We start from the raw sequence: 12,260 nt of genomic DNA on the forward strand, positions 1-12,260 counted from the left end.
CTTCATACTCAACGTTTTAATAGAGAGATATCTGTGTAGTTCAGGATCAATCAGGAATGGGACGTTTTGTTCCAGGAGAAGGACAAGCCGAACAGTACAACGATGAACGGTTCCCCAGGCAGTGGGATACGCAGCGATCAGATGGGCGTGAAGATCGAACCAGCGGAAGCAGAGTCGTTGTCCACGTCTGGTAGCAGCGGCATTCTAACGCCGGTCAGCCCCTATGGATACGTGAAGCCGATCAGCCCGGAGCAGGAGGAGCTGATACACAGGCTCGTGTATTTCCAGAACGAGTACGAACAACCCAGTGAAGAGGATCTCAAGAGGATCACTGTAAGTAGACAGGGTGAAAATGTTGCAAATCGCATCTGAGTAGATGAAAGAATAACTTGTTAAGTGTAAAGTGTTATAGTACTGGAAAGTTGCTGATGGAGAATTAAGGATAAAAGAGATTAAATGAAAGCTATCATATATATAGTCTTTAAATGATTTTCTGTGAAAAGAAAGATACTCGAAGAAACTGGCAAAAAATAAAGGACGATGAACTTGATACCATTAATTATATCTGTTTTTGTTGCAGAATCAGCCCTCAGAAGGAGAAGACATCAGCGACTATAAATTCAGGCACATCACCGAGATCACGATCCTGACGGTACAGTTGATCGTTGAGTTCTCGAAGAGGCTACCTGGCTTCGACGAGTTGATGCGAGAGGATCAGATGGCCCTGCTGAAAGCCTGTTCCAGCGAGGTGATGATGCTTCGAATGGCGAGGAAGTACGACGTGCAAACGGACAGCATAATATTCGCCAACAACCAGCCTTATACCAGGGACAGTTACAACGTGGCAGGCATGGGCGAGACGATTGAGGATTTGTTACACTTCTGCCGGCAGATGTACGCCATGAAAGTGAATAATGCCGAATACGCGTTGTTGACTGCCATTGTCATATTCTCAGGTACGTATACAATCAATTATTGACCACCCGAATCTTGGATCTGGACAAATTTCTCGTCACTTCGATCAAACATCATCAAACATCATCAATTCACGAAGAATTCAGTCAATTATTTATACAATACACAGGATCATTAGGGATACCTTCGGACTAATACTCATGCAAACACAACTAACCTAACATCAGCCTCATCAACGTTCACGAATATGGGCCCAACCTACAAAGAAAAGAATCCCCCTATTTTCTTACAGAGAGACCGAACCTGCTGGAAGGCTGGAAAGTCGAGAAGATCCAAGAGATCTACTTGGAGGCGTTGAAGGCTTACGTCGACAACAGACGCAGGCCGAAGTCCGGCACGATCTTCGCGAAGCTTCTGTCGGTGTTGACCGAACTGCGGACCCTCGGCAACCAGAACAGCGAGATGTGCTTCAGTTTGAAGTTCAAGAACAAAAAGCTGCCAGTTTTCCTCGCTGAGATCTGGGACGTGACACCCTAGTTCCCCCGTAGCCGATCCCCGTCGGCTAACACCGTTGTTGTTTCATCGCGAGTCCGCGCAGCGTCCGGAGTGATGAAGCTGACAGAGCACAGCGTCATCGACAGACGTGGAACGTGGACGTGGAGAACCTCCTGTACTAGTGCACCACCATGCCACTGCCTGAGTAATAGACCGCCGGCGTCTTTGAGTAGCACCGGATCGTTCAGAATTCGCTTCTCACCTTCTCTACGCTCTGCACCGGCCTCGTGAGGGCTGCAGGAGAGCTAATTTCGGCAGTGCTAGTTGGAGCTAGATGCGGAGGATGATACATAATACAAAAAGTCAGGAAGAAGAAGGCAGTGGCGAGGCACCCAGGCTGTGATATGTAGAGACAGTACAGAGACTGTAATAAGGAGCTACCTACAGTTATGTTATTACTATATCCTCTACCTGGCTACCCCCGGAATCGATATGTAAATGTATAATGTGTAATTGTAATAAGGTAAAGAAGCGGGCGCGTTGTAAGAGCAACCAAGCGAGTACGAGTGTAACCAGAGGAGCTAAGAGACAAGAATGTGTGAGAGAGAGAGAGAGAGAGTGTGTGTGTGTGTTAATTGTATGCGTGTGCAATTTTCGGCTGAGAATGTGACTGATCACTACGAGATAATCACGATGATAAACGATCGATGATAGAATACAATCGCACTCCTTGTATTTTCGTGCGAGCAAATAAGGGTAGAGAGAGAGAGAGAGAGAGAGAGACGAGGTAGGCCCCGGCCGGCTGTTGAGCAGCGACCTGGCCCGGCCGACACACGAATCGAGTGCGATGTAACGAAGAAACAAAAATAATAATGATGATGATGATGATGAAAAATAATAACAAACCATACGATTATACATAATGATACCATAGAGTCTATATCACAACACATAGCATAATAATATATTGCTAGCATGTACATTGTTTATACGTGGAAAGAGAAGTTCGAAGAGAGAGAGAGAGAGAGAGAGAGAGAGAGAGAGAGAGAGAGTGATGGTTGAAAAGTTGATCGTTGAGTGATGATGGTGGAAACAATTTTTTCCGCGACGAATAGGTATATATTCAGAAGACGAGGCTTGGCATTTGCGCGCGTCCGGGTTTTCTTTTTCGTGAACTGGCAAGGGAAAGGGGAAGGAAAAGGAAGGAAGAGAGAATTAAAAAATGCGTAGTAGCAATGTAGGACGTTAAGTAAAGTAAAAGTAAGCGAGGCTAGTTGGTAGTAGGTCGTAGTAAGTCAGTGAAGCTAGGCTAGGTGACCGAGTTCAAGTGCAAAGCCTTGTGCCTTCAGCAGCGGACATCGGCTCACCGACAAAACGAAAATATGAAATTTAACCGTCCGTTTTAATTTTTTAATAAAAAAAAGATGAAAAAATCAACAAAATCAAGCAAAATATTAAGTAAATCTTGTGCAAACGTGGGAGAGAAAGTTAGAGCGAGAGAGTCAAGAGCGAAAGAGTGGGAGTGACTGAGATGGGATAATTAAATTGCGTTTAGACGGAGAGAAAGGGTCAAGAGAGAGAAAGATCAGCATGTAAGAGCGAGGGAGTAAATGAACAAAAACATTGAAGAGAAAAGGGTGAGAGCTGATTTCGCGAGAAACCGACAGAAACTGGAAAGAAAAAAAAAGGATCTTTCTAAAGGAGAAACATGGAACAGGGTCGCGCCAGATCAGCCGAAGACGGAATTTGGTTTAAAAGGGGGTGACGATACGCTTCGACACGTTGGGTCTACAACAGCCTAGCCAGACCCTAGGACATACAATGCTAGCATAAAAACACACTTTGATCGCTGAAGGAGGCTGGATGAAGTAGCACTGAGAATAATCTCTATCGCAGGACATTCAGCTGGCTCATACTCGAACCGAGAGTGACAGACACACGTACACACCACGTACACGCGCGCACGCACTTGGTTTCACAGGAGAATCGGTAAATTTGAAAAGACACAGCGCATGCACACAGACACCAATGTGAGCCACATTGTACACTAAGATTCTCAATGTTGTAACACTGTAACTCTATGCTATTAACTGATCGTACGCAGTTGTAATTTCGTAGTAAGTTAAATGAGCAAACCAAAAAGAAAAAAAAAAAAGCGAAAAAAAAGATAAATAACGTGCGTGCAAAATTTTGTCGAGTCTAGAAGAAAAGAAGAACAGGGTGATCGAACTTGACAGGCGATTTACGTTTGGCGACGAATATCTGGATAAAAGGATGACGAGAAAAATGAGACTGGATATGTATAGAAGGACACGAGGAAGACTTACTAGTACATCGTCTAGAGCAAAAATAGAAACATCTTAGAGACACAGTGTTTTACTATTATACAATTATATGTTGAACGATGCGAAAAATACAAGTGGCACGTTACTATATCGAGGTAATATCGTTTTTCTCCGATCTGGTCGATTTGGGGCTCGAGGAGAGTTTCATGTTCGATACTCGGGACTAGTTACGTGACCTAATAATCACCACCAATCGTCACGTCCATTAGGTTACGACATCCTCGTTGCCTCGGGTCGAACTGACACGGACAGGGACAATCGACGCGTCCCATCGAGTCTACGATGAAAGATCTACAAATTAATGCCGTAAGGCATACACTGCCACACCGCAGAACAGCGTGGAAAGAACCTAGTGCTGGCTAAATGCGAGACAGAGCTGCTGGAAGCTGAGAAAAAAGATATCCAAACCATCGTCACCATCGCCCACCAATGTGATTGTTGCTTCTACATTGAAGTAATTCACATTGTTCTTCAAAATCAATGAGATGACACCTTTAGGAACTCGGTCAATGACTCAGACCATTGCTGCGAGCCAAATTTGGATATTTCATTGGATCTGAAAATGACCAATTGGTTACCAAATTTGGGAACAAAAGGATCACCGTTTATCGGTATAATTGGATGAAGAAATCTTTGGAACAAGTGGCTCCGGCAATGAGCAGAGGCTGAGGGGCCTTGTATAGAAACACCAGACACATTTGCACACACCTGTACACACCGCATTTGTTGTATCACGAAAAAACACCAAGTGGTTTTAGACATCGCCGTTTCTGCTATTAAGTGAGAATGTGATGGGAACAGAAGGATTTTCTTGAAGTACGATGACATTGCCTATTGTATACATCTGTATAGTAGCTAACAGTCATTGACTCGTGGCAACAAGCGTGTTTGAGAATCCACGGGTCGATGATGAATTAACACGTTCGTTTGGACTCTAGAGTCCTTACAGAGTTAACATTTAAGCGTACTGCGACAGCTTGTAAAATCTACTCCCTTCTGATTATCAGTGGAAACTCTGCAAAGATGTTTCACCGAGTTAAATCGCCATTGCTGAAGACTTGTAAAGTCGTTCTCTCATACGTAAGTGTCGTATGTATGTAGACTGATGTTTAGTCGAGAATTGGGATCAACTTCGGTTAGAATGATCAAGCTTTGACCAGACTACGTTACTTGTTTCTTGCTATGAGCTTTTGTTGGTTTAGGTTCTGCTATTGTTAGAGTTGTATTACACGTTGCCATTTATGGAACCTTGCTCGTTATAGTTTGTTTTTAACCTGTTAATTGAGGATTTTTTGTATATAATGTCTTTATCTAATCTTCTATTTTTATTTTTCTTTTTTTTTTTTTTTTTTGCTATGTATGGCCCTGAATTATATATCTCTGAAATTTTTAAAAAATATAATTCGGTATCTTTGTAAAAATAGTATGTTTATTCAGAATCGTGGCTTGGGTTACATTCATACCTTTAATCTTCCAGCTTTAAAAGACTCGATGAACAGGTTAATGGAACATACTTAGCTACCAACCGTACCTCAAGAATTTTTCACACTCTTCTTTCATGGAACTTGATTGCTTTCAACAGAGAAAGCAAAGAAAGTATCCTAACGGATAATACTGTTAAAATTTCAGAGCTTGACCATTCACAATCGGAGACGACAATTGCCCTTTGGACTCCTGGTTCAATACCAAAGCGAAAATCGTGCAATAAATGAAATCTGTGGTGATCAGTTTGCTAGATGGGAGAACGGCATGGCGGAAATTAGATTCTCAGAATGGAGATCCCTGTACCTTGGAGCGCAGAAAAATCGTCACGGACCGTCGACGGCAGGTCGTCATCGACACTCTTTCGTTTGTAGCGTCTAGAGTCACCCTCGAATCCCCGAGGGTCTTCCCCGTTGCGCGAAGTGTCTTCGCCATGATTCCCGACACTGCGCCTGTGAAGTTTGCGCGGCAACCGTCAGATGGCGGCGTTGAGATACGAATCCTCGCCTTAGGCGACGTTTTCTCTCAGCCGGACGTGTTTGACGTAAAAAGATCGGGCGGGAATCAAGGTGAACCGCATCCTTCGGCGAATCAGAAACCGGTCACACGTTACTCCGTGTGTAAGTGCGAGCTGAGAAGTGAAAAGAGAGAAAGATAGAATAAAAGAGTCAGAATGCAAGGGAGTATGAGTGGAGGGGCGACGAGCGAAGAAGAGAGGACACACACAGGTACGCACACATACAGAGCAACACAACATAAACGCGTACACACACACACACACCTACACACACGCAAACAGAACACTTTGAACGAAAGAAAAACTAGATGCAATTCTACGATCACTGCCAAGGGCGTTAACCGTCGACGTCGATTTCTCATTGTCTGAATGTGTCGTAGTTGTCGTTTTTCTCGAACGCTGCTGCAAAATGATTCGACAAAGTAGTCATGACAGAGTGGAGAAAAATTGAAGGATTAAGAACAAAGGGGAGACACACTACTACTACCACGCGCGTCATTTGGCGACATCTAGAGATATTATAAGCGATTAACGAAAACGAGATAATGAAAAATGCAAAAAATATATATGTATATATTACGTTACATACATCTATATATTATATAGCGCGTTCGCTCGAATTTTCCGACGATGTACGAGCGAACGATTTGTTCATGATACTGCCAAGCGTAGACTCGAGTTTCTGTGTTTTTTAAGGGACAAAACTATAATACTCCTTTTAAATGTGTCGAGCCACACTTATACTCCACACCAGCACGTATGCGCGCGCACACGGCACACATACAGAGACACACGTACACCACCCTACACTAGAAAGATTACACACGCTGATTATGTACCATATGTATGCGCATCGTGCCGCAATCTCTCTTGTCTGTCTGTTTATCCAACCGAGCACCCTGATCTGTCCGTTTCTCCTCCTAGGTGTCCCTTTTGCCTGTCCCTACACATATGTAGATGTTCGTAGAATATTCCTGATTCTGGATCCTAATCACGGTGACTGATAGAAGGAATGAGTTGAGAAATTATGTCAAGGTTTTATTTGATTATTCATTGGAAATCACTGTAATTTGAATAATGGACTTTTCAAATTAGGAAAATAATTGGTAATAATTGTTATCGTATAACAATTAGTAATTAGTAAAGTGATCATGCACTGGGTTTTTAAAAAATATGCAATTTTGCTGAGTAGCAGAAGTAGGTAGGTAGGTTTATTGTATGGTAATATTGGCATTGACTTTTAATTTTTCACAGATTTTTTTTAATAACGTTAGTGCATATTAATAAGGAGAATGTTCCTTAAGAAAGTCTTAAAATCTGTGCAATGGAAAGTAGGCAATGTGAAGAATGTGCAATCTGAAAATCCGCAGAATCTAAAAATTGTATAAATTTATATTATATTGCGAAAGTCTAGAAATTTATAAATCTATGAAAAATCTGCCAAATCTGAAAAATCGAAAAAATATATAAATAACAGTTTAACGGACCACTTTTGTTACAAGAACAAAACAAAGGAACAGTGGAGGATAATTAGAATCTATTATTATCTTTCTTAACCATAAACTTCACTTATCTGAGAAATCGAAGTTCTACTAAGAAAGCGTCCAGCGTGTCCTGTCCTTCTAACCTCTACCACGAACATCACGTGTTCAGTTGGAGGCAATCAGTCACCATGAATTCGTAACTTGATACTTGTACGTGAGATGTGAAACGACTCTGCACAGTCCATGTTCGTAATTAGCTGACAGACGGTTGAGATACGGTATTTTCTTATTGGAGGCAACGTTCGGCCCTGCGAGAGAAAGCGAGAGTATGAGTGTAAGAGAGCGAGAACGAGAGTGTAAGAGTGCCACAGTGAGGAAGGTTCTTGTTATTAATCGCGAAACGGAGAGAGAGAGAGAGTCGTTCTAATTTATTGGAAGCTGTAGAAAAACGATGAGAAATGAAGAAACGGAGGAAGCTTATAAGCTGAAGATTATTATAAATAAAGTTAAATGATTATACTTTGTTATGGTAGTTTGATGCATTATTTTTCTGGGTTTTATGATAACGTCGACGGCAACGATATTCTCCGCCATCTTTTTTTTCTGTTCTCATCCGTGGAATAATACGATTTATATTGTACATAATTGTTATTTGTAAAACGAGAGAATGTGAAAGAGGCAGAGAGAAATGTAAGGAGCCCTGAGAATTTTTATCGAAATTTATTGCCTTCGTTTTTCACCCCTTCTGGAATTTTTGACTAACCCATTTTGGACCAATTTCACGAAAAATGAAAATTTCATTAAAAGGTTCTGGTATCATTTTGAAAATCATAGCGTAGAAATTCTTTGTGAAATTGATCCTCGTATCACTTACTAACAAATCGAAATCTGGGATTTTTCGTATTATACGAAATATGCTTTCCTGCAATTTAAGAAATTTGCTCAATCAAAAAAAAAAAAAAGAAAAAAAAAGAGAGAAACTAGCGAAAGCTAATTCCTAAGAAAGATCTGACATTTATTTGAAGAGAATTTATTTATGACGTAAAATTCGTGCTTGAAATTCGAGAAGGAAAACAAGTGTGGCGGTAAAACGGCAATAAGTCAGTGTTGTAATAAGAACTTCATATAAGATCACTATAACAAAGTATATGCACTATCATTTCTAACAAACGACTATAACTGCAACCATAAACGACTAACAAAATTTTCGGGGCTACCACTACTAACACCAAAACGTACAAAGATTTTCATCACACGTATCGACTGTCAACCATTGCTGTCAACAAACCACTCGACAATTGATTTATTATAATTTATTATAAAGAAACAAGAAAAGAAAAATGGAATAACATCGCTGCTAGGCATATACGAAGAACAGCATAGTGATGGTAAAACGTGTCGAAAATGGTTGAGAACAGGATTAGAAAAATGACGCGATATGGTGAAAAAATAACTGTGTATAGTACTGATGATCGTACAAACTGTTGGAAAATTTTTTAAAACGAGTACCGTCATTGTTTGTCACTGTAGGACCTGCCCTCGTCGGATGTGCACCCGGTCGACTTACTACTACTACTACTACTACTACTACTACTACTACTACTACTACTACTACTACTACTGCTACTACTACTACTACTACTACTGCTACTACTACTACTACTACTACTACTACTATTACTACTATTTATTACTATTATTGCTCCTGTTACCGCTGTTATTATTATTATTATTATTAACACTTAACACTAACATTTGTATTTGTATCACAGTGAATGCACGCGGATACACACATACACAAAGGAAGAACGCGTACACATACAAAGAAAACAAACACGTACGATCGATCGATCGCGAAAAGGTATAGTTGTCGTTGGATGATATGGTTGTCTCGATTTGAAATTTTACCTTCGAGTTTTGCGGATGAAAATACGTATATCTCCGCGATGCAACTATTAAAACGCGGTTGGTGAAATTCAAGTAAAATTAAGTACGGTCGATATAATTTATAGTTGGTCTCTAATCGACAATAGTTAGCACTCGGAGTTGTTTCAAGTTTAATATTAGGCCGCAGCTAGCCATTTTTGATTGGAGTAACGTATCTGGAATAAGTATGGTTGAGAAAATGTACAACTATAATTAATCATTAATTATAGTTACTGGGCTCTAAATCGAGAGCGGAATATAGTTGAGCGCATATAATTCGATTTAAGTGATAAATTTTTGAAATTGGTTTATCGAGAAGATACGTAACTATAGTTAACTATTGACTATTGTTAGACAGCTGTATCTCGGGTGTGAATTATGGTTAAACATACATAATTGAATTTAGTGCGAAATTTTCTATCTGGAATAAGAGACTTAGCAAAAATGTGCAACTATATTTAACTATTAACTATAGTTACTTGACCCCCAAGAGGAGTGTGAACTATAGTTGGGCGCGTGTAATTCGATTTAAGAGAAAATTTTCTGGAATAAGCGATTTATTGAAAAGACACGTAACTATAGTTAACTGTTAACTATAATTACGGTGCTGTAAATCGGGTGCAAAGTATAGTTGAGCGCATATAATTCGATTTAACAGGAAATTCTCTGCGTAGTCGGGTCATAATTTCATTATATAGATCGAATCGCATTATATAGATGCAAGTATAGTCGTTTCCTCGTAGTTCGAACATTTCCATCAACTATACTAATCGTTATTGTTCGTGTGTATGTGATATTTTTACCGTCGAGAGACGTTTGCGATCGGTTAACGTTTGATTTCGAACCGCGTAATCGATATTCGACGATGATTAACTATAGTTAAGAACTATACCAACGACTATATGTATCATCGATCATCGTCAGCCTTGAAAAAGTATAAAATATTTCATCGTCGAGAACCGAAACGGATTTCGCGACTTTTGAAGCAAGTATATGCTGCCACTACCAACTATATTACAAATTTTGCGACAACTATACTAGCTTTTACAAAATCGAGCTACGAGCACATGCGTTTTTTCTTAGCTTGTAAATTCGTCTCTTGACTCGAATCTACGTTTTACTAGTCGTAAGAGAAAGAAAAATTTTTAGTCCTCTCAACTATATAACTGTATCAACTCGAACTCGATCGATCGTGCTTCACATGATGTTCAAAGCTGCGTGCGCTTGTTCGATAAAAAAAAAAACATACGAAGAGCAAATCTCAAGCGCGTCTCGTATCTTCTACTAGCAACTATGTAACGATAATTACTATACATACTAATCGTAACGTAACGAAATTATTGTTAAACCGAGGATTCGGGGTGAGATGGTAAAAATTAAGTCGAGAGCAAGGATGGATACGTAGGATTTTGGCTATCCAATTTTTTATAATTTTTCTATTATTTTTTTTTTTTTTTTCTTTTTCAGTTCTTATTTTCCATTTTAAGTAGGTGTAAGCGCGTGCATCGAAAAGAAACGCGAGAAAACGGAAACCGTGGCCTGTTAGACACTCGAACGTGTCGGCCATATTGGATTGCGAGACTTTAACGAATTGGTGCTTTGGAATGTATTAGACTGAAAAAAATTATTGTTGTACGTTTTAGTAGAAAACGATAAAAAAAAAAACAAATCGCATACTAACGAAGAAATCGAGAAGAACAAACTTGACAGGAGTTCTTTTGCTCCGTATTCGATTAATAATTAGTGAAATATTATTTCTATTTGGAGCGTTTTATATATATACAATATATTATATATTCGCTAGGTTGCACACAGACAAACACAAACATGCTTACACACACACATACACAAACACACAATTACATGGTATTTTGCGTACAGTGATGGGAATCAAATCGCCTTTGTGATCGGACAATTGTTTGTAAGAAAGCTAATTTAAGAGGTTATCGATAACATGATGTCGCTGACAAAGGCGCCATTTTAAAATGGCGGACATCTTCATATCGGTAAAAGAGGGATAAAAGTAAAAATTAAATTAAAATTAATGATAGAATTTGCAGGGGAACTCTGCGTAAGCATTTGTGATTCTAGTAGGTTAGATTTGTTAAATTCGATTGTATTTCGAAATTCTTTTTAGAGACGTATTCGCGTTGAAGGAAAACATTTCTCGTGGCGTTGTTCCTCATTTTCGACGCTCGAAGCGTTCCCGCGGCACGTTCGAACGATTTGCGTGGGAACTTTCGAATTTGCTTAGAGTCGACGGTTTCTTAATCTCGAAATTTTCGTGTTTTCGGCTGTAGGAATTTTTTTAATGGGACACCCGAGCCAAGAAAAGATTATGTACATAAAAAAAGAAAGAAAGATTTCGGTAAACGAGTGTCCTTGAAAATTGTTTGAGGTTAGGACCGCCGATTCGTGCAAAACTTTTCCGCGTCGTTGCAATTTTTTGATGTTATTCGTGGAACGTGATAGCAATTACAAAATTATTAATTAACCTTCAACGGTCCACTGGTAAAATTTTAGTAGGCGAATTTTCGATTAGTCGAATTTTTATCGAGTTACGAATTTGTTCGTTTGTGATTAAAGAAAAGAGAGATGTAAAAGAGGGACAAATCATTTTCGAGGCGGATATGTTCGCGTTGCGATTCCCAACACTAACCTCACACGTGTGTATACAACATATAAACGCGCGCACGCGCGCGAAATTAACAAAAAATGGCAAGCGATACTTTGTATGTACAACAATTAGTAGTTCTGTTCGAACGGAACTGAGCGTGGACGAGTGTATGTATGCGTGTATGCGTGTGTAGAGAGAGAGAGAGTGGTTGAGATTGGATGATAGGAGAGAAAGGGACTCGGCGTGCACTCCGCCCAGAATGAGCGGGAGGAAAAAGAAAAACAACGTGGAAGATGAAATATAATGGAAAAACTACTTCGTCGCGCAGGTGCAGGGAGATTTTTTGTGAATTGGCAATGCGGCGGTGCGGTTCGTCTTAATGCGCCCGTGTGCGTTTAATAGAAGTTACATGACGTAGATATTTGATAGGCATGCGCGAACAACGTCCCAGTCTGTCTGATTTCGCAGATTTTCAAATT

The 12,260-nt window shown here is 40.0% G+C and overlaps 1 protein-coding gene across 7 annotated transcripts in view; it reads left to right on the plus strand.

Annotated features, from left to right (window-relative positions):
- Ecr (ecdysone receptor) overlaps positions 1-7,763 on the plus strand; it is a 198,716-nt gene extending 190,953 nt beyond the window's left edge. For 4 of the 7 annotated variants that reach the window (XM_072017722.1, XM_072017721.1, XM_072017723.1 and 1 more), the window contains 3 exons: positions 76-333; positions 581-956; positions 1,208-2,295. In XM_072017722.1, the coding sequence (XP_071873823.1) occupies positions 76-333; positions 581-956; positions 1,208-1,452 (879 nt within the window). In that variant the 3' untranslated portion in view covers positions 1,453-2,295. The other 3 variants (XR_011801737.1, XM_072017726.1, XM_072017724.1) reach the window with 3 other exon arrangements.
- Positions 7,764-12,260: the final 4,497 nt, after the last annotated feature.

Source organism: Bombus fervidus, chromosome 15 (genome assembly GCF_041682495.2).
Source record: "Bombus fervidus isolate BK054 chromosome 15, iyBomFerv1, whole genome shotgun sequence".
NCBI lineage: Eukaryota > Metazoa > Arthropoda > Insecta > Hymenoptera > Apidae > Bombus > Bombus fervidus.